This window comes from Lotus japonicus, chromosome 3 (assembly GCF_012489685.1).
Source record: "Lotus japonicus ecotype B-129 chromosome 3, LjGifu_v1.2".
Taxonomy (NCBI): domain Eukaryota; kingdom Viridiplantae; phylum Streptophyta; class Magnoliopsida; order Fabales; family Fabaceae; genus Lotus; species Lotus japonicus.
The window spans coordinates 5,710,306-5,738,230 of NC_080043.1; the positions used below are offsets into that span (position 1 = coordinate 5,710,306).

Below are 27,925 nucleotides of genomic sequence, written 5' to 3' on the forward strand. Positions count from 1 at the left end.
AGTTATCTGTAAAAAAGTGTATTAACTTTTTAGATGACTTTCTTTCTCCAACTTAAATATTTTACAAAATTAAATTATCACTTTCATCATTTCCTCATGTAACAAAAAAAAACAAAAATATTGCTTTCGTATTACGATAGTAATTTTGGGAAAAAAAATTAAATACACATTAATATTTTTTTGTACTTAAATACACATTAATATGATACAGTGACTTGTATTTAGAGGCAAAAAAAAAAACTCTTAAAAAAATACTCATAAATAGAAACAGAGACACAAATGACGAAAGTGGTTACCTAACTGATGATGTCTATCTCCTGAATCGTAAAAAATAGTTATTTAAACTCTTAGGGTTTTGAATTTAATTTCTAGGAGTCGAGTCGGAGACATTTGTCTTTCACCACATTCACATTCACATTCAGGTCGACAGCATTAACATTCTGGTCGACAAGCAGGGGAGGTGTCCTTATGCACAACTAAGCAACACGCGCTTTGTGTCGTGTTTGATAATCATTCTCCATTTGCTTTACGGAACCAACCAATACAAATACAATATACAATACAATACAATACACAGATCCATCCATCATCATCATTATCATCGTCAACGCCAACACAATTCTTCCCATTTTCTCTTCACCTTCCATTTCCATGTCCGTTTCCTTCTGAATTGGATTGATGTGCAATGCAGAGATCACGGAAAGCTCTTCTGGAAAATAGAAGAGCTCTTCCACTTCCACACGCAATTGGCTTCTCTTTGGTTTTTCTTTTCTTCCTCTTCAGCTTGTGGGTCAGTCGCGGCCATAGTTACTTAGGTATGTTTTTGTTTTATAGTAATATACCATGTTTGGTTCAACTTATATACTTACAAGTTTGATTTTGGTTTATGAATCAATTTTTTCAAGTGGGTTTCTCTAGATGGAATCAAAATACACTCTTTTCAACTAATGAGTTAGGAACTGAAACAAAAAAAAATTGTTTGGCTTCATAGAGATCAATAGACCAATTCCTTTTAGTAAAGAGAACATAGTCAAGGTATATTCACTATCATTTAAGGCTATGTTTGGATGGCCATTGTACTCGGTTCGAGAAAAAAAAAAGTGAACGGAACTCTTCTTATGGATTGGTATGAAAGTCTGTTCGCGTTGCACTCAACTGATATACAAACACACACTAAGTCGTAGAAAAATTGAATTGCTAGGTGATCTATGGGGAAGTGTCCCCTTGCCTTGCATCTCATTCAGATAACATATTTTCTACAATCCATAGTTTAGTTTGTTCTGTCCTTAGTTTATTACTAGATATCCATTTTAACTGCATTCTGTGTATTCATTGGTATCACTACATTATATTCATTCTGGTGAATTTGGATGATAATTTGCTTCTTTATAAGGAACTCATGTATGGTCTTGCTTTTGAAAAATCAGAACAACTTTTTTCCTTGTCTGCAGATGCATTTCTCATATTCTTATTGTTAAGTTTATTATCTTTGGGTGTAGATGGATCTGAAAAACAATCAGGTGGAGTAGAAAATTGGAATGAAGTTAAGCACGGGCTGTGTGAAAGCTCTAATACTGCTGATAAGTATTTCATCAAAGATACTGATGCTTGCTTTCCTTTGGAGTCTTTTCACTCTAAAAGTGTCGAAGCTAATGGTTTTGATGGTGAGTTACATCCTGGCGGGGAAAGGGGTGAGTATGCATTACCTGCCGCTTGTGATACAGAAAATAAAAATTCTCTTACTAAACAGGAACATGAAGTTGAAAGTAGTGAATCTGCTGTCAAACACGAAAATGATGTGCAAAAATCTGACCACTTATCTTGGGCTGTGCCTCTTGGTCTTGATGAATTCAAGAGCAGGGCAATTAGTTCTAAAGTTAAGGCTGGTGCTGGTCCATCTAGAAATGTAATACATAGAGTGGACCCTGGGGGAGCAGAATACAATTATGCTTCGGAATCAAAGGGAGCTAAGGTTTTGGGTTCTAATAAAGAAGCCAAAGGTGCCTCTAATGTTTTAAGCAGAAACAAAGATAAGTATCTTCGAAATCCATGTTCTGCTGAAGAGAAATATGTCATTATAGAACTTTCAGAAGAAACCTTAGTAGATACGGTAGAAATAGCCAATCTTGAGCACCATTCTTCCAATTTAAAAGATTTTGAAATTTATGGCAGTCTGAGCTTTCCAACCGATGTTTGGGTTTTCCTTGGGAATTTTACTGCTTCAAATGTGAGGCATGCTCAAAGGTTTGTTCTTAAGGAACCAAAATGGGTGAGATACCTAAAGTTGAATCTTCAAAGTCACTATGGTTCAGAATTTTACTGCACGCTAAGCATAGTTGAAGTTTATGGTGTGGATGCTGTTGAGAGGATGCTGGAGGATTTGATATATACTCAAGATAATCTATCTGGAGGAGGTAATGATGATAAGAACACAGTATCACCCCATCCTGATCCTGCTGAAAGTGAACATGTTAATCAAAATACTATAGGAGGGATCAATTCTGACCCTGCTTCAGATATCGCTTCTGCAAATCATGAGGCAGTAAATAATAAGGTTCCTGATCCAGTTGAAGAAATTCGCCAACAAGTTGGCAGGATGCCTGGGGATACTGTTCTCAAGATTCTTATGCAAAAAGTTCGTTCTCTAGACTTGAGTTTGTTTGTTTTGGAGCGGTATATGGAAGATTTAAACTCTAGATACGTCAATATTTTCAAAGAGTACAGCAAAGACATAGGAGAAAAAGATTTACTTTTACAGAAGATCAAAGAAGATATACGAAATCTCATTGATCAGCAGGACGTTATAGTATGTTAAATTCTATCCTGGATATTGTTGACAATGTTTGTATTTATGTAGAAAGTCGATACCATTGTACTTCCTATTCATTTTTTAAATAATTTGTTTGCAGACAAAAGATGCAAGTGATCTTAAGTCTTGGAAGTCTCAAATTTCCATGCAGTTGGATCATCTACTCAGGGACAATGCTGTTTTGAGGTGAGAGTTTTTAATACAAGCTTTTTCATAATTTCTCACTTTTTGAACTTAAAGAGCTCTTTAGAACAGTACAGTAATTTCCGTGCATCTCCCTGTTTCGACATTTTTATTTGGGTTCTGTGAACCACAGCAGACTGGTCAGTCTGACCCCAAAACTAGTCAACTAGTCCCTAGTTCTTAAAATCATAGTTGTACATACCCTCCTAGGTGGACCTCAGTCGGTCCGGTACATGGCTCAAGCTCCTTCACCTCAAAGAACCCAAAGCTTGGAGGCTGACCTTAGTTGGTCCAGCCCTATTCAAAACTCAAGCTCCTTCACCCCAAAAACCTCGAAGCTTTCAGGGCCGTGTGCCCTCCCATGCGAACCTCGGTCAGTCCATCCCAATTCAAGACTCAAACTTCTTGGCCATAAAAGACTCGAAACTTTGAGGGCCGTGTGCCCTCCCATGCGAACCTCGGTCAGTACAACCACAATTTCACATTTGACCAATTCCAGTTCAATGACTAATTCAGATTTTATAAACTGGTTGTCTTATTTATTTATTTATTTATTTGTAAGAGAAGTTAATTGTAAGGGGAGTTTTCCTTATTCCAAGGCATTTCACAAGGTATGAAGTGATGATACTCACAGATACCAATGGAAGACTACGAATGAGTGTTTTTTTTTTTATCTTCTTACCCCTGTCATCCCACTATCTTCTGTCATTTTTATTGAATTAAAGCTTCGGTGATAAAACAGCTATAGCGAACAAAATCAAAACAATAGAAGATTGTTCCTTGTTAATGTTCTTTTTGGGGGAAATATATCTTCGTTTGACTCGTACTAGATACAACTGAGCTGTTCTCTTCTTGAAGGAGAGGAAAATATGATATTTAGCATATGAGTGTATTTGGATAAGGACTTAATGGAGTTTATATACTAGAAAAAACAATAAGCTCCAAGTGTTCTTTGGTTTGCATCCAAACGGTTATCATGAGAAGAATTTTTCTAGTAATAACCTCAAAGTGAAATCATGAACATTTTATGCTATATAAAATATTTGTGCCAAGACTCACATATGGAAGAGCTTGGTCCAGGAAATAAAATCTATGCTATTAAATAATACCATGAGGAAAGTCAATAGTACTTCTTAGAGCATGTTTGGATCAATTTCTCTTTGCTGACGCCCAGAAGTTACTGGGATAAGTTTCTCCCCTGGATTGATTTTTGTTTTAGAACCAATTGTGAAAGGAATTCTAAACATGTGCTTACTGTTTCTGAATCTTGCCTTCTGCTTCGTGGTAGCTGTGTTTTTATTTGAATGCCTTTTGATTACTAGTGCTGCTATTAATCATTTAGTCCTCTGAGACCTGATATTTTTTAATTAATAATTCAGATCCGAGGTTGAAAAGGTGCGGGAGAAGCAGATCTCTTTGGAAAACAAGGGTGTAGTTATATTTTTATTGTGTTGTATTTTTTCATTGCTAGCTGTATTGAGGCTATCTTTGCATATGGCTACAAATGTCTGTAGAGCACTAAGAGTTGATAGAACAATTTACTCCGGGAAATTTTGTGCCGATAGCTCTTCCTGGTTTCTTCTATTATTGAGTTGTGTAATTATTTTCATATTAATTTTGTGATAATTCATTTTTGAGATATGTTATCTCCTGTGAGATGCTTATAGAGCTTGTGTTGCTTCTTTTTATCTTGATCTAGAAACTTTCTTCAAAAATTGAGATCTAGTTGTATCTTTTCGCCTGGAGTGGATGCAAAACGTGGTTTTGGTATTCCCGCAGTTTATAAGGTACTTTCATGTGAGTAGTTTAGCAAATAAAAAGGATTCGTACATTGCTGTAAAAAGTTGCATAGTTATGAAAAAGAGCATAAACAACTCGAGAATAATGTAATTGATATTATGTTTCATTTATGACATCAAAAGTTGTTAGAAATCCAGTTTTGGCTAAGTCCACCCAAAACATTAGCCCAGCATTGACAGTTTAGTTACTTGCGTCTCTAGTCAGTTTAGACCTTGACACACTTCCCTCACGTGTAGGGCAACACATGGAGTGCCAAGTTTGCGGAATTGAGGATGAAACATCTATGGACGGCTAATTTATGCATGACCAAGTAAATAGATCAAGATAGGCTCTAAGATCATCTTAAAAATTGGACTAGCCAGACTAACTCTATGGTTGCTCTACACTTTATAAAGAGTATTCAATGTGGATTTTAACACAAGTATCTATAGTTGTGCATCATAGGAAAGAGGTTCACTAGCTCGATGAGAGCACCTCTAATACTGATAATCAACAGGTCATCTTGAATATTATTGTGGGTAATTTTTGCTTTTGCATGGTGCAAGACCTAGGACGCACTTAAACCCTAGAAGCCACCTAAGAGAGAGGTGTCTTTTTTTTTTAACTTAATTAGTTGGCAACTTTTAGGAGTGAGGAGAGGGGAGGTGAATGGGGGGCCACAATCCCTCAATTTTATCTCCCGAAGGTCATTTCCTTGAAGTAAAATTTTTATGGCTTAACTTAAAGCTGTGGGAGCTCACCCTCAAAAGATTATAAGAACCAGAATTCTTGTCCTTGATGAGAAATGTTCAGAACATTCATCAGGATTTGATATTTCATAGGCTTAATACATCAGAAGGCCCCTGGAATTGTAAAGGGAATCAAATCCAGGGCCCAGAAAAATTTTGCATCAAATTGGGTCCCTCGAAATTTTTTTTTAATTCAATTAAGTACAAAGTGTGCCAGCCTTCAATTTTATCCCAGTCATCAATTCCACGTGGCATTTATTATTATTTTTTAATTAAAAAAACAAAAAAAATAATTTTTAATTCCAACTCAATTATTAAGTCAGAAAAAAAATTTACAAAAATTAATAAAAACCTAATCTAATAATCCCTAACCTAAATAAAAACCTAATCTAAAACACAAAAACTAAATCTATTCACCATTATCTTTATCATTCTCTCATCATCTTCATCCTCTTACAACAACAAAAATCCAAAATAACAAATATCATCATCTTCATCACACAAGGATGGTTCACGCAAATTACATCATCATCTTCAACCGATGCACCACCGCGCTCCTCCTTCGTTTCCGAGCTCCACGCCGCTGCTGCGTTTCTCTGCTTCAAAGCCTCCATCCCAGAATCTTCTTCCTCTCTCAGAGCTTCAATCTGGGTTTTTTTTCCTCAGTAGCATTACAGGGTAGGGGAAAGGGACACAAGGGGTTTTGGGTCAGAAACCAGAGTTACGAACAAAGTGGCTCTGTTCCACTAGATGCAGAAACACAAGACCCAAAACCTGCACCAGACCCAGCAAAATTGAACATGAGAAAATCCAGCAGCTGCTACCACCAACATGACCTAATCCCCCGCCGCCATCTCCTTCCCTCAACCTTGGTCCCTAACCATACCCATGTCAGATCCGTCACCGCTCCATGGGTCACCGGTCACCGTCGCAGGAGATGTAATCCCAAAGCGGGGTGCCATATGGGTCACCACCTTGTTCCGGCCACAGGAGAAGCTCTGGGTTGTCGAGGCCTTCCTTGAACTGGTGGGGGATTTTGACGTCGGTGGCGGAGAGGATGGCAGTCGATCAATCTGAACGAGAAGAGGAGAAAGTGGGGGAGGAAGGTTCCAGAAGATGATTAGGTTTTTTAGTTAGATTGTTAGATTAGGTTAGATTATTAGATTAGTTTATTAGTTAGATTATTAGGCTGTTTAGTTTAGGATTATTAGATTAGGTTTTTATTAAGATTTTTAATTTTTTTTTCTGATTAATTTGATGACTTGGTATTAAAAATTATTTTTTTAATATTTTTTAATTAAAAAAAAATTATAAAAGCCAGGTGTCACTGATGACTAGGACAAAATTGAGATTTGGCCTTAATTGAATTAAAAAAAATTTCTTAAGGACCCAATTTGATGCGAAAATTCTTCAGGCCCTGGAACTGATTCCCTTTACAATTACAGGGGCCTTCTGATGTATTAAGCCTATTTCATAACTTCATACGCCATTTAGGTTAGACGAAGTAATATTAATTTTTAGTTAAACTAAAATTGACGAGTTAGGAGAACAAAATCTATTCATAACTACAATTACGGGTTAAAAGTACAATCCAAAATGTAACTTAATAAATATAATAATAATGTCCAGCCATCAATGGTTGGAAAAGATAACTATGCAGAAACAAAGATGCACTACAAATATCCCCATATGAATAAAATACTCCAAATGTTTCTAATAAACCCATTGGCAATTGTTCCAATCTTAGGAGAGCATGATACACCGTTTGCATACAAAAATGAGTGCAAGTTCCCAAAACCAGCATAAGTGAAAAAGAAACATTAGAAGGTATAAGTGTAAAAAGAAAGAATATTGAATAGCAAAACATGATAAATGTATTCAAGTTCGGCGTTGATACTCCATACTTCCCGGAAATGAGACAAGCCCGGAAAACATATATACTAACAAACTAGTCTTCTATTTACACAAACATTCCTCATAACCTAAATACCCTGGCAGAAACAAAGAATTGGACGACCTTATCCTCAAAGGTATATGAAATGGGGCGGGAGCAGTCTCACCCTCCAAAAATGTATCAAAACATGAATTGTCAAGCAATCACCAGCCGGCTATTCGTTAATATCTGTAACCCGAGGAACCTGGTGGAGCAGGAGGTAGTCGATTGGGTGTTCGACGGCTTCCCGAGTTTGAACCAGAGTCACCATTTTGTGCAGGATCACTATTATGTCGAGTATGACCGTTGGATCCAGATCTCGATGAGCCACTGCGGCTAACAGGGCCATTGGCAGCTGCATCAAAGGCAGATCTCCAGTCATCACTTGGTCCACTGCTGCTTCTTGGGCTACTCTCTGTAAAACAAATACGATGTGTCTTCAGTACCCAAAAATGAAAATTTTAAAAAATAAATAAGAGATATACGATTTGAATCCTTTGAAGTGCAAGGCAAGCTTTACAAAGTAGAATGCAAATTGTAGCTGGTAATGAAAAATGAAGAGCTGATTCCAAAAACATACATAGATTGTTATCTCTGCACGCATGTAATTTATCCTAACCATATTAATCAACAGTCAACAGGTCCACGATGTATATTTTATACAGAAGAACAATCAGAAAGTAAAAGCATCAAAGTTCTGGATAAAATTCTGCCATCAAAGATGACAATTTTCAATATATACAAAAATTAAATGCTATAATACATTAGATCTAATAAATATGTAAATGAGTAAAAAAGGCAGCTTACACACACCTGCACTGCCATTTGACCAACTAGAGGCAGCAGATGCTCGGTTGTCATGAATACTCAATTGGCGTGTTAATTTAGAAAGAAGCGAGGATTGTTTCTGGATACGCTCTCTTCTGCGTTTTACATTTTGATCTTCTAGAAGCAGCTCCTCAATCTTAGCCGTGCTTTGACCACTAATTATGGAAGATAGAAAAATGTTCAACAAAACTTAAATCGAAGCAGTGAAAATATTTGACATGTAAAAATTGTAGCATCCAGATCAGTTAGCATGTAACTTGTACAACATGATAAAAATGAATGATTGATCATGAGTGAAGTTCGGAGTTTTCCCTATTGACATACAAAGCAGAATTACTGCACCTTGAAGAACACAACACACACACACACAATGTTCAGTGATAGTAAAGCAATACATAGCTTTCGCAGAGAAAATTTTCAATTTCTCTCCCTTTTTTCTCTACCCATGATTTCTGTTTCTACCTCTTCTCACATTCACATGTAATTCGTTTTATAATAAATAGCACCTCCCTCCCTCTGCCCTCACACACACATAAATAGTACCTCCCTCCCTCTACTCTCACACACGCAAACATGGAGGGAGTGTATCACGTGAATGCAAGTTCTCGTAAAACCAGTAATGTCCCCTCACCTATTCCTAGATACCCCCCCCCCCCAGTAGAGACATAATAATCAGGAAACGGAAAGTTGTAAAAAATTATATTTAGATGATTTCAACCAAGAGATTTAATTAAGACAAGAACAATTGAACATCTTCAAAAACCTATAACAAAATGCCAGAATTTTGTTTTCAAGAAAACAAAAGTAAATGTAAAGGAAATCTCAAATTTCTGAACCTGACAGAGCTATATAATTGATTCAGCATGTCTTCCTTAGATTTTTCAACTTGGCAAAGGACAATGGCCTGCCAAACAATAAACCAGAAAAAGCATTAAAAATTAACATCGACAAAACTGAAAAATATTATAGAAAATAAAAAGTTAAAAGCAGAAGCTTGCCTTTGGTACATTAGCAGCTAAACTGTTTAAAACTGCTTCCACATAGCCACGAACTTCTTGGGACATCCACCGGAGTTCTTCCTCAGGATCAGCAGGTCTTCGAGCCATGGTGTCCTGAGATACAACAAAGAGAAAAACAACAGGGTTACCAATTTATCTTCAACTCATTTTTTTATTATGTCTACTTATGAAACTAAGGATACACTTATGGAATCTAGACATGTTCTCACGATTGCTGAGCGAATGCACTCTACATCCCAGATATTTTGACACAATAAAATTCAAATTTACAAGTGACGGAAATTGGCTTGGAGAATTCATGACCCAACCTCCTCTAGTTTGCTTCGAGTTGGTCAGGTTTGTGCTCCACCTAACTGAATGAACTCCCAACAAAGGCTTACACAAAGTTCCATTAAATAAAGTATAGGGGCTTGTTAATTGAGAAATGATTGCCCTTCATTAAATAATCCTAATTACTAAAATAAAGTATTCAATGCTTTCTGGATTTCATTTAGTAGTTTTGATTTTAATTTCATGACCAGCACCCTAATGGAAAACCTCAACAAAATTGATTTATATTTAAAAAAATGATTTGAGAGATCCCAAAAAGGCCAAATATATAAAATTAGTTACAGTGCACAAAGGTTAACCAAAAAATCACCAGATTAATAAACTTCGTTAATCAAGGAATATACTAATTCATGAATTTAATTATATAAGCCTAATGACCACATCATACGAAATGTACAGCACGAACAGTGGCTTTAAGCCAGCAACTCACCAAGGAACCATCAGAGAGGCTCTGTCTCATGGTAGAGCCTTCAGATGAAAGCCTTATTTGTCCTCCCTTTGCTTGTATAACGTTACTTATCTTCTTAATCCATTCAACCTTATCAGTTGTGCTCTCAGCCTTCAAAAGAACAGCACTATGCGCTGCAATAGAGAAAAACAATGTAATTAAAATGTTCTCACTTTTCAGAAGTTTCTAAAGAAATAAAAGTTCGTATGCACTATCAGTGTCAATAAGTTACCTTTCAAAACGGTTTTATAAGGAACTCTGCTAGTAATTTTAAATACAAGGTTGACTTTGCCAGAATCAGGTCCATTAGACTTCTTGTCCTTTGAGCTTTTTGGTGGAGGATCGCCTTCATCTGAAACCTCTTCAATGTTACATTCCTGCATAGTAATTTAAATTGGATGCTTATCAAGACTATGAATTGCACCCTATTTTCAGTGTAACCCACTGACTGTCAAAACATAAGCCAGTACATACTGCAACAATGTGAAACTTCAGAAAATTACAAGTGAATATCTAGTTAGCAAAAGGCAAGCATATTAAAACCTAAGCTTTAAAGTTGAGTTATGACACCAGAGATAACAGTAAGAAGAGAAGGAACAATAACAAACAAACACATCAAAATATCCAAATTCAAGTAGAACACTGAAATGATCTTACATTTAGATTAAATAAGCATTTTCCAGCAAAAAGGAAGATTTGCCATACTTATCACCCTAACAGAATTGGAGGTTACTCCATATCCATATCCATATAATATACGAGTCAGCTAACCACCCACCCGACTACTGGTGCACCAACAAAGGTTTGCACCCAGCCCATACCCATGCATGGGATGACAATTTTTCTAGACATGTGAAATGCCATTTAAGAAGCTTGAAGTAACATGAATCCATAGCATAGAAACAAACATATTATGGAATTTGAGTTGATATTATATCTTGTCCAACAAAAAAAGTTGGTATTTAATCAATTTAACCTACCAGCATAATAGAACTCAGGAACTTTGAGAGAGAAAAATAATGCATAGACAGTAATCCACTAGTTTCCCATAAAAAATAAACCAGACTTGGAATGAAATGACTAAACCTATAGGGAAAATAGAACTATTGTGAAAGATTTTATTCCACATATCAGTTGCACAAACATATTCACCGCTGTTTCATTTCAAGAGTTCAAACAAACAACAAATTCTGGAGGAAAAAATTGAACATCATTAGTGTGTTTCAAACTTTCAAATATCTAAAATAAATAACTAAATCAACAATTGTGCACCTATTTCATTTTTATATTTTGAAGGCTTTGCAATTTTAAAAGAATTATTTTCAAACCTAAAACATCATAAATATTAAATACTGCATTAGAGAAACGCAATCAAGGGAAATTTTGACAACAATAATTGAATTATTCAAGCAAAAAAATAAAACACGTTCAGGACCAATAAATTTAATTAAATAAGCATCACTAATTGCTGAGAAGGAAATTACGTCATAATCTATTCCCTCATAATGTGTATATTGAAGACAGTAAGCTGTTAGGTTATAAATACGAATATGAATGTGCAAAAGTAATAATAATCCTCCATACCTCTAATGTAATAACACCACGAAAATGCCTTTCCTCTTGCTTTTTGGTGTACCCAAGCTGTGGAAGTGAAAGTATAAAGTATAAAGTCAACACTACATATACAAAATTGCACCAAAAGCAGCCAATTACATCTCAGTCTAAATGAATGTAAAAGCAACACAGATTCAAAAAAAAAAACTTTTATCAATTGGAAACTACAGGAACAATCATACTCCAAGGTGCAAACATCTATGATGCATTTCAGGAAAATTAGGTTATAATATTAGGTTTTTCTGTCAGTGGTCTTACTTGGCTGCCTATGCAAGCAATTTTACATTACATTAAAGCCAATTATAAGAACCAGCAGTGTCCAATTTTACATTACTCACACATATGTAAAGCCAATTATAAGAACCAGCAGTGTCCAATTTTACATTACTTACACATGAAAAGCAATATTACGATCTTAGACTTGTATAGTTGTGCATCAAGGAAAAAATTGTCATATAGCATGCAAAAAATGCACACCAGGTTCAAGTAGCCAAGGTTCAAAAAAGGGAATAAGAATAATTTTGACGGTGCAGGAAATGATATACGGATTTTACTCAGGTTTAAGTAGCCAAGGTTCAAAAAGACTGAAGTCCTATGGAACACATGTAAATAATATACCAACATAGGTCAATGGTTAATAATACCAACCTTTCCTGTCTTCTCATTAAGCACAAACCATCGCCTGCTCCAACCATTAGTTTTTGCACTTTTCTTTAACAAAAATCCTGCAAGAAGAAAAAACTAGTTTAGTTGTAAGTTTAAAAAATATATATACATTGAGAAATCCCGACTTCCAAATCCAAATTGATGCAATACTGCAATTCAAACTAAAAATTGCTCCCATGCATTCTAGGATAGATAACCAAGAAAATGAACTAGCAAAGCTTATAGAATTAAGATCCATCAAGGTCATTGACAGAACATCATTCCAACTACAATTTCAGAAAGATTTCCTCCATGAAAAACTTGACAGATGCAACAGGAGGGAGTGAGACTGCCTGAAGGCTGAAACATCTAAAAAAATCTAGTGGCATACAGCATGGCACAGACCTGCTGTAATTTCTCCTTCAGGTCCAGCAGTCTTTAAACCAGAGCCTTCTTGCCCTTCTTTCTCTGCCTGGCTTGATTTGTCTTTGTCTTTCTCCTTATCCTTATCCTTATCCTCCTTAATTGATTTCATGCTTGCACCAGTTTGGGGACTGGTGGCCTAAAATAAGTTGACAAATGCAGATCACAAATCAAACAAGTCACAGAAAATGAGAGTAAAAAACAAATCAACAAATCAGATTACAGATGCACATTTTGTCCTTCACTTTTTTTTGAAGACAGTCTTTGTTACTGTACAAGTACACCTACCCGATTAAGTATAGATTGCTCTGCATCCTGCCCTTTTCTGGAGGGTCGGCCCTTCAGCTCATCCTCTCGACGTTGCCTTTCCATCCTAGAGTAAATAACACAGAATAACTAAATAAATATAAATTAGGCAAAAGCCTACAACTGTAGGTATAAGCAACTAGTAGTAGAAAATAATAGTTTATGGATTTGGGTCTTCGGTAAAGTTTTACAAGCCAAGAGGAAGAACTTATTTAGGATTCCAAGTTCTGCAAAATTGCCTTGACTAGAAGATATTAGTAAGCTTAGTAGAGTCCAAATTTTGGGCATTCATATGTATATCTTATAAATAAATTGTATAAACTATATAAAAAAATTCATAGCAGCAGCCATCCCACTATGTGTTGTAGCACTTTTGGGGTTGGCTACTAAGAGATTCTACCCGAATTGATAAATATGGTTCCTATCAAAGAGACAGATAGAGTAGGGAACAAATCATTCTCCAAACAAGAAGATCAGGATCCATTTAGAAAATGTCCAAATCCAAATTACCTCCTTTGTACCAGGCGAATGAAATGTTGTGGTGGCACAAAAGCACGCTCCATATCAACTAGTGCAACCACCATTTTCTTCGATTCATTCTTAAACACTTCTAGTGCAGCAGTAGCAATAGCTACAACCTTGAAAGTTTTTAAACGAGGTTATTAAAAAGAAAGAGAAAGTCCACTTCCCACCCAGGGGGATACATTCATGAAGAAGGAAGCAAAATATGCAATTAAAAATTGCACTCCAATGTCACATAACATACAGAAATCGGTAGCGAGCAAGTAAAAAATAAATAAACTACATAGTACCATACCTCTCTCTTGAAAGGCGGATATCTTCCTAAACCAGGAGTAGCATTGGCAGCAGAAGACACAATTTCTATTAGGACACGGTGTACCTAGAGTATAAGGCAAAGAGATTCTCTGTAAGAAACCAGAAAAATAGAACTAGTAAAGTGCACAAAATGGTCATGCCAACATTAACTGTGTGCTTTAATTACAGTGTAGGACTTCCGGTAAATCTACTAGCTGCTAACAAGAACAGAAAATGGAAGATAAATCGAGAGTTATGCATGTGCACATAACCTCTAGCGCAAGCCCATTCTCCTTTCCCCTCAATTCATGCCTATCATGCCCAACCTATCCTTACTCTTATAGTTTCATGTCCCGTAAACTGAATTCCTGCCTCTCACTAATCCTTGCAGCTCAGCATTCACTTCAGCCCCCAAATTTAACAACGCAAACAATCCCTTCATTTCCTATTAAGTCTTCCTTATCTGTGACTTTATCCTTTTATATCTGATCCCTTTAATTGTACCATATACCTCAGCAATGGGGGTCAATCCACTCTCTTAACAATAAAGAAAATTGAATGAGAATCTTATATTTACATATAATTAAGTAGTCATCTATTTACATGTTCTTTGGGAGGAATGGATACCTAAAGTACCAACGCTTATGGTTCCACTACAAATAACAAAGCTGGATTGAAGGGAGAGGAACTACATTCCTAAGTTTAAACCTGATTGACGAACCAAATGAAAATATGAAAACAAACAAAAAAAGCACAAGACATGAGGAAGAATGTACAAATTCAACTTCATTATACATATACCTCATCAACACAAAGACGAGATGGTTCTTTTGCGAGCTCCAGAACACCTTTGATTAATGATCTTAATCCCTTTTCAGGGGAAATAAGATAAGGCTGATAACCATCAGCTTCTAACACAATCTGATCATAGCCAAAAAGGGTCAGTGAGAGTAGTAACTCCTCCAAACAAAAGGGAAAAAAAACAACAAAGCAGCAATGCAAAAAGATATCACTGAACCAGGAGTCCAATACTTACCCTCTTTACATTGTTGATATCAAAATGCCTATCTAAAGGTAATTGCTTCATTCTATCAGGAAATCTCCCCTCAAAGCAGGAAACAATTTTCCAACCAGCTCCCTGCCAGATAAAATTATAGTAATTCAGCAAACAATAACAAACTCAAGCAACAAACACATTAATTGTCCATCAACACAATGTCAAAACCAATTTATCATTAAATGCTGAAGTTTCAAAATAATTCCCAAATTATTTATAAACGAAACTTCCCCATTTATTTCTCTAGTGTTCAGCTGAGCCACAATTGGAATAATCTTTTTTAGTATATGTTAAGAAACTGGGTTTATTCTCCCTCAATTGATCACTTATTTCATGTTCACTTCCAAATGAATGGTAAAATAAGGAGAGCAGAGCATTGGGGCAATACATGGTCTATAAATCTTTGCAGTCCGCGGGGTGAAAGGACTTGTATGATTTCAAGAGGGTACCTTTGGTGTTTAGCGCATGGATTATCACAGGGGATCATCGGTTGTGCAAAGAGTAAGGATTATCTCAGGGGATCATCGGTTGTTGACATTATATAAAATGGCAACTAACAGATATTGGATGTGGACCAGTAATATTTATAACCAGAGCACCAGATCAATAATAATGAATATCTTAAATGTAAAACAATCAAATAAAGCTCTTTCTCATTTCCACAAACCTAAAAAGCTTTGCTTTCTTAAAATTAAATTGGGCCCAGTGTTTTTTCTAATGTGCAGAGACCCTAGATATACTATAGTGTGCAAAAGAATGAAGCTATAAATACTGGATACAAAAGAAATAGCACCCCCCCCCCCCCAATGATAAGCATCATTGCAAATAATTCAAGTTCGATTAAAATATATGATTGAGAAAACATACCTCGCCAGAGGTAATGTGTTGTAGGAACTTATCCTCAAATTCACGGCAAAGTTCCAAGGCTATAGCACGTGTACCCTCTGAAGTGGTGACCATTGACTCACCAAGCCTCGCCAATTCATCCTGAACTATCTGGGACTTTCCTTGTAACCTTAACATCACATCAGTTAAAATTAATACAATTCACTTACTAAAATGGCAATCCTTACTGAAAGCCAAATTTCATAGAGAGCAATTCAGTTGCCAATGTTTTAGCAAATAGCCAGAACTTCTACAAGAACCACTGGAATGTTGTATGCTAACAGATCTAACTACTAGTTTGTTTTGACCTTATCTATTTTAACTTACTAAACTTCCATATGGACTTCTCACAGATAAGACTGATTCAACTAATAAATAACAAGAATACCCGTGAGAAAACAAAAGTAATCTGAAAAAACATAGCTCAGATAATCAAATCAAGGATGTATTAAAAGAGCACATTGACTAAGAGACTATTTTAAACAACAATAAAAAAACATATTTTTTCCTTTTAAAACAACCGCATTTTAACAGGACACAATTGTGTATATCACAAATCATTTAATCTTATATAGTTATTCATGTGGTGAACAAAATATAAAAGTTAAAAAACAATAAGCTGAAGCATTTCACATAAATGCCAAGAAACACCAACCATTTATTTATTGTAAACTTCTTAGGTTTCCACCACAAACAAGACCACAAATGCAAACAATGATACATAATAGCAATAAGATAATATCAAATTGCACAGCATGGAAATTACCCAGAAAGAAGGTTAGGGACCCGAAGCTTCATACGATTCTGAATCTGCTGTGCCAGGGCATCAACCAAAGCTATCCTTCCAAGCTTGCTCGGAGGAGCTCCTGTCAATATGGACTTGAGGCTTTCACTCTCTGCTCTCCATGCAGTTTCCAAGGAACTTTCAGAACCAGCAGATCCAGACTGAGCTGTAGCTATTGAAACTGATTGACCAATCAATGCAACCCAAGGGATATCTGATGCTTTTGGAGGACCTTGATTCATTAGAAGTGCTTGAACTGCAGCTAGTGACTTCTGGTCTGCTGCAGCTTGATCAATTTTACTGATAACACCAACAGTTCTGGTACCTATGAAAAATTAAATTTGCCCATTTAGTCAATTAACAGCGGCAAAAACCATTGGAAGAAAGGAATCAAACAACTCCTCAGTAGCAAAATTACTTGCTAGTTTTATTAAAAAGCATTCCTCTAAAAAGATGAGCGTGAATAATCTACCTTCGCTATCATATTCCTTTGCAACTCTAAGAGCACGAGATGTAGCAACTTCAGGTGCTTGAGATGCAGGTATAACAATTAGCAAAATGGCATCATTATGCTCCACATATTCACTAACCTATGCAAGGACCAAAGTAAATAACATCAGAACCCAAAACTGCTTAATGATAACTTCAGAAAAAGACAAAAAGTTAGGAAATCAAATATAGTTTAGGAAAATGCAGGACACACTTACCATCGATCCATCCATGATACGCTGATCTAACCCAGGTAAATCAACCAACTTAAGAGGTGGTGCTGGGAGGATAAGATTTTGGAAAGAATGTTAGGGAGTGTAGGGGAAAATCGGTACAGCAAACATAGCTGGAGCTGCCTAATAAACAAACTCATTCAATGTTTACATAGAGGAGACTATTTCACTTTTTCAGTGTTTAAATACAAGCCAACTTTCACAAACAAACATATGTAAAAATATACAAGCACGCAGCACCAAGCAATTCAAAGGTTTTGTGAGAGCTACTGTAACTTCAAGGACTAAAATTCAACAAGAAAACTCCAGTTTCATATATCATATCTGGCTACATAAAATTAGAGGCGGGGGAGAAAGGTAGTAAAACCAAAATCTACCCTTTCAAAGCTATACAGTTCTATCTAATTGTCTAAATTGAACATGGTAAGGAAACAAAAAATCAATAATCAGTGATCAATAAACCTGTGCTAGTGCGTAGCTTCAAAAGTATTTGATCCCGACTCTTGCCCGTGGAGCCCTTGCTCAATCTGTCCTGCAACGAATGTCTTAAAGCAGCTGCGGAAAACAAAACAAAGCACATGAATACTTTCGTTCGAGAAAGAAAAAACGCGCGAATGGAATAGATCAGACACTTTGGTTAACAAGAGAAACTGACTTGCAGAGACTTGCTGGGACTTATTGTCAATCTGTATGATAATCGATTTGCTGCTCAACGAAGTATCTCGCTGCAGATCAATGCATATAGGAGCCCGAGTAGCTCCGTTTTCGCCAGTAGGCTGAAGATCACAAACATTCACTTCAATTTTCACTAAAACTATCACTTCTAAGACTAAAACTAGTAGAATTGAGAACCTAAAATGGAAAATCGAGAGAAATGGAAATTGAAATCTAGCTTACCAAAACGGGATGTCCAATCAAACTGTTGAGAACAGCGGATTTACCAGCTCCCTACAAAATTGGAAATGAATTGTATGTAACTGATAAATTACGGTGAAGATGATGATGAAGAAATGGAGACTTACGACACCGCCGAGAGCGACGACGTTGAGGAAAGTGGAAGGCCGTCTGGAAGATGAGGAGTTGGAGTCATCGACGTCTTCGTCGGCGAGGAGCGCCGCGGCTTGGCGAATCGAATCAGCGAGCTCCGACAAGTCATCGATCGCCGCCATAGGTCAACCAAACGGATCAAAAAACGGAGGAGGAAGAAGGTGAATCGAATTCGAATAGGGATCGATCGAAACCGAACCCTAAACCCAGACGGAGGGTACGATCTGTGTGAAGAGAGGGAGTAGATCTCGGAGATTCTCTCTCTAGAATTGAAGGAATGGGGTTTGGGTTCTGTTGGGAGTGAATTGAAGGGCGATTGGGAAAATTCAAAAAGCACTTCCACGCTCTCTCTCTCTCTCTCTCTCTAATATCTCTCTCTCACTCTTCCTTCCGCGTTTTGAAATGGTTGTCGTCTGTCTCTGTTGACGGGTGGGTCCCTTGTCATTTTTATTTTGAATCTACTTTCGTTTCAGCTTACTCCTACTTCATTTTTCTTACTTTCATTTTTTTTACATTAGAATTAGAATTAGAATTAGATTCACCGTTTAATAATAAATTCTTGAATCACTCTCTAAAATGTAGAGTATATCCTATTTTTTGGCAATAATTTTAATAAACACCATATAATTACAAATTAGTTAATAAAGTATGGTCCATAATCATAACAAGTTAGATAGAGTAAACATGGTTATACGTGCTCACATTCAATTTGCAACATGGTCTCTATATATATTGTGATCATTTCTGGTGCAACTCCATTTCCAATATGTTGAATTGTCATCATTTAAGTTTATTATTATATTCGTTGATACATCATATATGGCATCAATTTGTCATCATCAGTTCTTTATATATCCATTGATCATCAAGTTATTTATACTTGCATAGGATAAGTGGCTTCTATGGTTGTTCATGTAAGAACACGATTAGATCTAGTGCTCTAAGACATCAAGCTTGAACCATTAAGATAAAGTATGTCTTCAATAAGCGGGGATGAAGGAGTTGTCCATGGCTGGTCACTCCTGATCAGCCCCCAAGTCTCCTTCATTCTCATATATTGAAGACATGGTTTGTTTTCATGTTTCAGGTTCGGTGTCTTTGATACTTGTGGACTGGTCAGGTACTTCCTAAATATAGGGTCCGCCTAGAATGTGCTCGAGAGAGGTGATTCCCCTCAAGATGACCTTATTATAGACATGGCGAGTGAGGAATTTCTTGAGGACGAGGCACCTAACATAGGCGAGCTTTTAGCCATGACTTTTTCATCTGACGGCGACATCTTCATGTCTGGTTGGTCCTACTTCACTTACACATATTAGCCGTCCCTTTTGGTGAGTTGTGTGTTTATTACGCTGTGTTGGCGACTTATGTGCTTAATAGACTTAAGTGACCCGACCTCCTTTTCGGGTGAGTTATGTCTATATGAGCTAATTTAGTACTTAAGCTCAAACTCATGTATGTAACTTTAGGCCCTATATAATGAGAAGTGACCACTTGTAATAGGGATCTTTAGTCTTCATATTGAAATAGCTAGGTTTAGGTCTCCTTCAATGTGCGGTCTAAATCTTATCATATTCTTGCATGAACAATGATGAGATACCTTATCGGTGATGTAGCAATACACCATGAAAAATAACCTCATATAGCATGTTTACTAACCCATTAGTATAGAATATAAATATGTAAGATTCGGAAAGGGTTAAATATGTTTGTAGTCCCTCTAAAATCGGGTTAAAGTGTATTTGATTCCTCCAAAAAAAATCATAGCTTTTATCCCCCGACATTAATGAAATATGTGAATTTATTAGTCCATGCGCCACTAATGTATGTTGTGGTGGTTAAAAACCGCAACCAACACACAAAAACCGCTACAAAATGAATAATAGACAATACTTTCATATATTTCATTGATGTTGGGGATAAAAAGTTATAAATTATTTTTTGAGGGATCAATTCCAATTCACCTCTATTTTATTGGAACTAAAAACATATTTAACCAATTTGAAAATTACGAAGTAGTATTGTGATGATACAATATTCTAAGTATAATGTTTTTGTAGTACTATATTATTTGTATTGGCATTTTTTGCAAGAATATCTTTAAGGTTTCAAATTCGAGACTAATGTGCAGGAAAATAAAAAACTCTCTATGTTAACTATCATACGAGAGAATTCTTATATTATCTTGATTTAAAAGGTGATGTATTGTCGTGACTGATTATCTAGCTAGGAAAACGGTTCACCCGGCAAATCCCTTCATTCTCTTAGCTCACCAAGTGAGCTACCCTTCCCCCCCAAACCTTCTTATTCGTGGTTTTCTTATAATGTTTGTTAAGGGAGAGCTAATGTATGTAGCTTATGACATACCTATAAGTTGTTTTGACTTTGGAGTTTATTTTATAAACTGTTAATATTAGCTTATAAATACGAGTTTATGCTTTATATATAGGGTTAAGCATCATATTAGTCCCTGTTTTTGTGTCGCCGTCTGAACTAGGTCCCTCGCCGGAAAAATTATTGGAAAAGCTCCTCTACTTTGTAAATTATCTGGAGCAGGTCCTCGCCGGAGCCCAAACCTCCGGCGAGTGATGAAATGGCATGCTGAGTGGATTAATGATGTTTACGTAGAATAAATACTTTTTTTAAATAAAAAACATATCAGAAAATTAAAAAAGTTAAAGCCTAAACCTTTTCATTACTCACAAATTAACCCCAAATAAAAGAAACCCTAAATCCCCATCTTCATCTTCACCATGTTCTTCATGCTAATCCTCATTTTCATCAAGCTCTTCACCATTTCCATAAAATCAAATCACTCAAACTCAAAACAAGAACACCAAACCCAGAAATAACAAAACCCTAGAAAATCAAACCCCCAAAAACCATTTCCTACCTCTTCACCCTCATCCTTCAACGTCTAAGATCTGGGTAAAAATTATGACTTGGGCAAGATTAATAAAAGGGGGCACAAACCCAGTTACATCTCAGAGAAAGAAAAAACATTGGCAAAGGAAGCAAACCGAAAACAGAGCAAGAAACAAGAAAGAACAAAACAGCTCAAACATCCACTAGGCAAGATAGAGAGCCAAACACGTGATGCAATACGAAGCCCAGCGATACAGAGTTGCGAGCCAACAACGCTTCCCACAGCTCCTAGCAGGAAGAGCATCAACAACACAAAACAGAGGGTTTAGCGCTCCTCCTCGCGTCCTGGCGTCTCAAACTGCCGCCGCCGACGGTTGCTCTGAAATGCTTCTTCACCCTCCACAACGTTGTCGTCAAGGCTCCTTCAGGCTTCAAGGACACGCTCTCCTGCTACCCTTCCTACGGCGGCCGAAATTCCTCAACCTCTCTAATTTCCGCGAAGACACCGATTTCGAATCGCTTGAACTCAGCTCCTGGGTTCGGTGGTACGCCGGTGTTGTAGAACAGCGCTTAACCGCTTCCAGAGTCTTGGGCTATTACCTTACCTCTTCAAATTCTTCTATCGAGAAAAAGAATTGTACCCAAGATTCGAAATCTTTGGTTTTGAAGATGTCAAACACTGGTTTGTTGTACAAATTGGAAAATATGGTGGTTTTTGTTATACAAATTGGTCGTGTTTCAGAATCGTTGCATCTTCAGAAGAACGAATTGGTCTACAATGGTGATTTTGGGATTTAGGATTTCTTTCATTTGGGGGTTAATTTGTGAGTTTTGAAAAGGTTTGGGCTTTAATTTTTGTAATTTTCTTATGTGTTTTTTATTTTAAAAAAAAATTATTCCACATAAGCATCATTAATCTACTCAGCATGTCAGTTCATCACTCGCCGGAGCTCCGGGCTCCGACGAGGACCTGCTCCAGATGATTTTCAAAGTAGAGGAGTTTTTTCAATAATTTTTCCGGCGAGGGATCTAGTTCAGACGGCGACTCAAAGACAGGGACTAATATGATGCTTAACCCTTATATATAACTTAATTACAACTTATTTTAATAAGATTCACTAATTAGCTTATGAATAAACACTTACGATGATCTAAACGCTTAATTAAGTTGTTTATCAAAGACACACTAAGTATCTTGTGATGTCTTCTGCAAGTTCTAAGATTACCTGGTTTCACGGATTGTACTGAACTTAGTTTTACTAAAACTGATCTTATCGCTCTTCACACATATAAACAACTGTCATTCAAATAACCAAATATCCAATCTATCATGATCATATCAACCATATAGCACCAATGAGTAGGTTGTCATTAATTTTTGGGGGAAGCCGTAGATGCTACTTTTTTTTTTTGATAGGCAAATGTTAGTGGTTAGTGGTTAGTTGTTAGTAAGTTAGAAAATCTCTTCAAAGTTCCCTTCCAGGATTCGAAGCCTGGACCTTCCCCTCCCCACCCTTATGTCCTCTAGCTCTTACCACTTGAGCTAACCCTCGGGGACAGCTGTAGATGCTACTCAGCTCATTTCTCTTCAAAGGTTTTCACAGCTTTAGATATAGTTGTGTTTACCAAGGGCACACTCGAAACCTCATTAATTTCTTGTTACAAATATATGCATCTTTGATCAATCAGCACCAATTTGAGAGATGTTTACAGACAGCTTGTATTTAGATTGAATAGCTGTACATCACATCAGCCTAGAAACCAGATTAGACTATACATTGATCTGTAACTCGAATGGAAAAATACATTCAGAGGCCAACAATCCATTCAGTAAAAAATGCAGAAATTCCAAACTGGCGTATAGTACTATCTAATCAAGTTCAGCGCGAACAACTGACTTCACATTCTCCTGAAGTTTCATGTTCTCTTACCATATTACATATTCAATGTAACTTTGTATTCTTCTCCACAAGCACATTTTACCACATGACATATCTTCTGTAAAATCAGAGGCATATCCGTGAGCGCAGGTGAAAAGTTGTAAGGGAAACTAAAACATAGGTTTGAGTTTTACATAAGATAATTAAATTTTTATCTAATTATTGTCACTTGATTATTCCTTTTTGACAGCTATTACTATTTCGTTGCAAATTACTGAATCATCTTGTGAAATTTTCCTGTGGATTAAACTCATTTTACCTTGAGTTTCTCAACTTGTTTCTCCAGAGACTGCAAGTACTCTGTTTCTCCAGCCTTGTCTGACAAAAGGGCATTATATTCCTCTTCAAGAGCAGCTACATCGGCTGCTTTTAGCTCTGGCTAGCGTAGTTCATGCATTAGGAACAAGGAATTAAATAAGATATTTTCTAAAATCATTGATTTAAAGCCACAGATTTCTTCATAGCCCAATTAAAACAGAGCAAATAAAAAAAGCTTACCCATAAAAGATCTAGTGTAAATTAATGTTATCTAGAGAGATACAGATATTTATCTACTATGTAAATGTCTTTCACCACTCACCAGACATCTAAATAAAGGAATGTCATGACATCACATTTCTAAAAAGTTAAATAACCAACCTTAAACTCATTTCCTCTGCACTTTACATCCTCAATAGCCAGTTTTATCTAAAATAAGATGAAAAAGAAATAATAGTAAGATGCAAAGAAAGCATATAGACTACACAACTTTATTGGCATTCTGATTTTCTCCAAAGCAGTGTGGTGTAAAAAGAAAAATCCTTATGTATGGCTGAATAAGGGACATTTTTGCCAACAGTTGCATGAGACATTCTACCCCATAATTACTCTGTAGAGCTATTTTTCGTATCTGTCTATTCGCAAAAGATTGATTTTCAAAATCTTCAATAGCTATTTTTAGCTAACTTATAGAGGGGTGGATATTGGTTGTATCTATTTAACTTATTGAAAGCTTGAGAATTGGCTATTTAAAGATAACTTTTGCCCACTAATAAAAGTATAAGTGGCAGATAAGTTACAGAGAACTTCATCCGTGATTGGAATAAAACACTGTTTAAATAGAAGGAACCACAATTTTAAACTAGGAGGCAGAAAAAAACTGGAGAGAACAACAGATTAAGTGGATGAAGATGCTCTATTTGTCACCCTCGCTCAAAAAATGTTTTAAGGAAAGAGCATGTGGGAATGTGTCCATGCATCAATTCTATTTGTGTATTAGATGTTCAACATGCTAAACTTTAAAACATGGAATGCAATTATATTAGATGCCGACATATTCTGTTTTCCTTTTGAATGCCAGGGTTCAACCTTGATCATGGTAAATTGGAAGTGCCATGACAGGTTTCCATCATGTATTATAGAACATATGGCTGAAATGGCAAAAAAGTAAAAGTTGTAGAACAAAAATTGTAAAAGAAAAGAGAAAGAAGGTAGGTTATGAGGGAACAAACAGAATTTCGAACATTAGGAGGGACAACACCCAGGAGAACTTAGAATCAGATTGAAATATGCTCACGTTATTTAAAACACTTGCTTTGGGTGTGCTATAAAAAACAATATTATAGAGAACCAAAACTAAGTAAATTAAAAACCATAAACTTGAGTAATGAATATTGGATAGCTTAAAGAGGGTGCAGTTAAATACCTTGTTATTTTCCATAAGAACTTTGGATTTCAGAGTACAGATCTCACCAAGCCTCGCTTTAGCTGAATCCAATTCAGTGATTAAGTTGTTCCTTGCATCACTTCCCTGTGAAACAAAGATAAATTACCAGATTCCAACTCCAGACAGCATACATTGACGAAAGAGGTAGTCTACCAGGTTATCCACGATAAGGTTGCCATCAGCATCACACTTCCCTGCAAGTTGAGTTTATGAAAAGAAATCTAGGATATCAAATTTAGTTTCGAAAAGTGGCTTTGAATGATACAATGCTTGTAAGTTGTAACCCAATGATATTTTCCCTTAAAATTAGTAGCGAAGAACATAAAGATGGACTTTCAGATAGCCTAGACAAAATGAAGGTATCCCACACCTTACTGATTTTGTTAGACAGCAGATTGATGTAACAGTAAATATCAAACATCACAGATTCACAATGGGAACACAGTAAATATCTCAGCAATTTAGTGTCACTAAAATATTTATCCTTTCTGGCAACATACTTCATGTGCACCCCTATTCTAAAAGCAATATATGACTCTGAAACTATTACAACAATTTCAGGAGGATCTATTCCTGTACACAAATCTACCAAATCTATACTAAGAAAAAATAAAAAAACAATGTCGAATATATATAAATAATTGATCACAGGTCATTTTGCTTAATTACTCATAATAAAACATTACATAAAAGGTCAGAGCCATGCCTTCAACTTGACTTTTTTGTCCATCAACTTTTAACTTGTCCTGGATAAATTCAAGACAGAAGTGGCAGAGACTTGTCAGAAAAAATATAAATTCACTTAATAAGGAATACTTGCTAATTGGAGGAAGTTTTGTTTTTCTTTATTCTTCCTTTTGGTCAACAATTTATCAGACACTATTATTTACTAATAAATATGCAAGCTCAAGAGGTTTCCCCAAACATAATACATATACCGAGGTCTCTAATTTTCGAAGGAACCATAGGGTGTATAAGGAATTGAGGATATTATAGACAAACAATTCAAAGACTTTTTTACGAATAAGAAAAAGGCATACCAACTCATGCTCTTTCAGATCTCTACTATCCTTAGTTCTGAGCCATTCCTGCCAAAGATTTATATTCAATCAGTACATAGTTGCAAGTTGCAACGATCCAAGTGAAACAACAATTGAAATATTGGGGGGTTTGATGTTGAGTTAAAAACAGAAAACCAAAATTACATGCAGAACGTGCATTTCAAATGCTATTATATCGATAACATAATCACCCCTTCAATGTCAGCATTGCTGCCAATTGTTCAAAGATATTATTTCATACATTGAGCCTGCCACTCTAAAGGTCGCCTATCATTAAAAACAAAGAAGAATGTTAAAAGCAAACCTGTTGATTTTGTAATTTGGCAGTCATATCCTCGGAAACCTTGGTATAGTAGGCTCTGAAAGAGTAAACCAATACAAATGAATTATAAGCATCAGATGTATAAGATCATTAACTCAGTATATTCACTTACCTCTTCTCTGAAAGTTTGGTAGATAATCCCACTATCTCTTGCTGAATAAGCCCCAAAGTCTGTCAGGAGAGAGAGTCATGACCAACAACAGGAAAACAGCGCAAGGCATCAGATATTTTTTCCCCCTTACTTTCTTTTTTCTTTCTTCACTACCAAGGCACATGTCAAAACCAGAAATAAGCTCTATATTCTTCATAACCAATCCCAAAACGCCTCATAGATTTATAAAATTTGCACATAGCCACATAAACTGAAGACTTGAATTTAATTTGGAAATCAAATCAAAATCCTTAAGAATTTAAAAATATTATTTTACTTATGTAGCAAGTTTAAACTTCTAGCTACTACGTTTGAGTCTCGAATACCAAGTTAACATGTGTAATGACTTTTTACACATAAACAAAATACAAAAGTTTACACAGGCAGTATCTGTATAACAATAAAAATGAATATATCACCCATTTCACTAGAATAAGACCAATCATTTATCACAATAGAGAAAAAAAGCTAGTTCAGTTATAAAAATCTGCTGTATCACATTTGAGCTGCAATGCCTAATTTTCACATAGCAAATGCAAATTCCTCCGAAGAACCAACCGAATCTACGTATCGGCCAAAAGCAACACAAGGAACCCTATTTTCCTGAAGATGAAAAACAACATAGCCATTACCTGAGTGAGTTTGGATGTATCAGACTCCAAGGAAGCAATCTTTTTCTGCGTTTTCAATATCTTCGAGCACACTTCACCCTTCGCCTTCTCCATCTTTTCAGTATCTTCCACAACTTGCGCAATTTCAGATTTCGCTACAAAATATATCACAAATTTAGGTCAGTGAGATTCCAAATCTACGAACGAGTACTTCTACTACTACTACAGTTCAATTGTTGAGCAATTTTCTACGAGAAATTTAGATCTGTGAGATTCCAAATCTACGAGTACTTCTTCTACTACTACTACTACAGTTCAATTTTTGAGCAATTTTGTACCTGATTCGATGTCATTTTCCAGAGTGCGAATGTTGGTCAATTGCATGTGCTCTTCTGCGGAAATCTTCGCGGCTTGATCCTCCACATCTGAGTTCGATTTCAGGTTTCATGATCAGATTCAATGGAAAAGAGTAATGGAAGGTGTGAATGGGATTGGAAATTGGAATGTACCGTTCATTTGAGAACGCAGAGTCTTCATGTTCTGCAAGTATTGCTCCATCTTCTTCTTCTTCGGAGACACAGAAACAGAAACCGCTATTCTTCACAGTGAAATGTGCAAATTTGGAGGGAAAGGGTACTTATATTGATCCTATTTGGTTTGAACTTCGCTTAACCATTTTGTATATATACCGATTTTTTTTTCTGAATAATGCGAAAAATAATATTAATCTAAAAAAGGGTGAAAAAAAATTATTTAGCTATCTGTTGTGGTAGTTTTTGACTTGGACTTTATGGCATTTGAGAGATTCCTTGCGAATGGTAATATGACAAAATTGTATTTTAGTGTTGAATGACATGAACAGTGGACATTCTAAAGCTTTTTAGAGAATTGTA

The 27,925-nt window shown here is 36.1% G+C and overlaps 3 protein-coding genes across 3 annotated transcripts; 1 reads left to right on the forward strand and 2 right to left on the reverse strand.

Annotated features, from left to right (window-relative positions):
* Positions 1 to 429: 429 nt before the first annotated feature.
* Positions 430 to 4,663, forward strand: LOC130748116 (SUN domain-containing protein 4-like). Its single transcript, XM_057601261.1, has 4 exons — positions 430 to 815; positions 1,500 to 2,806; positions 2,910 to 2,995; positions 4,372 to 4,663. The coding sequence occupies exons 1-4, from the start codon at positions 686 to 688 to the stop codon at positions 4,613 to 4,615; spliced, it is 1,767 nt and encodes a 588-aa protein (XP_057457244.1). The 5' UTR covers positions 430 to 685; the 3' UTR covers positions 4,616 to 4,663.
* A 2,547-nt stretch (positions 4,664 to 7,210) lies between these two features.
* On the reverse strand, positions 7,211 to 18,775 carry LOC130742604 (dynamin-2B-like). The gene is made up of 22 exons (XM_057594702.1): positions 18,353 to 18,775; positions 18,228 to 18,278; positions 17,986 to 18,106; positions 17,793 to 17,885; positions 17,316 to 17,377; positions 17,081 to 17,198; positions 16,591 to 16,933; positions 15,807 to 15,954; positions 14,919 to 15,020; positions 14,684 to 14,803; positions 13,884 to 13,967; positions 13,577 to 13,704; positions 13,049 to 13,133; positions 12,743 to 12,899; positions 12,341 to 12,417; positions 11,663 to 11,719; positions 10,311 to 10,455; positions 10,061 to 10,212; positions 9,280 to 9,393; positions 9,118 to 9,185; positions 8,267 to 8,436; positions 7,211 to 7,868 (listed from the first exon to the last, which is right to left on the reverse strand). Exons 1-22 carry the CDS (start codon positions 18,497 to 18,499, stop codon positions 7,636 to 7,638), a joined length of 2,775 nt encoding a protein of 924 aa, XP_057450685.1. The 5' UTR covers positions 18,500 to 18,775; the 3' UTR covers positions 7,211 to 7,635.
* Positions 18,776 to 22,937: 4,162 nt separating this feature from the next.
* Positions 22,938 to 27,675, reverse strand: LOC130748351 (uncharacterized). Its single transcript, XM_057601562.1, has 12 exons — positions 27,542 to 27,675; positions 27,371 to 27,457; positions 27,054 to 27,187; positions 26,383 to 26,441; positions 26,253 to 26,307; positions 25,928 to 25,975; positions 25,594 to 25,633; positions 25,041 to 25,081; positions 24,867 to 24,971; positions 23,822 to 23,869; positions 23,442 to 23,561; positions 22,938 to 23,240 (listed from the first exon to the last, which is right to left on the reverse strand). The coding sequence occupies exons 1-12, from the start codon at positions 27,588 to 27,590 to the stop codon at positions 23,178 to 23,180; spliced, it is 849 nt and encodes a 282-aa protein (XP_057457545.1). The 5' UTR covers positions 27,591 to 27,675; the 3' UTR covers positions 22,938 to 23,177.
* Between the last annotated feature and the right edge of the window lie 250 nt (positions 27,676 to 27,925).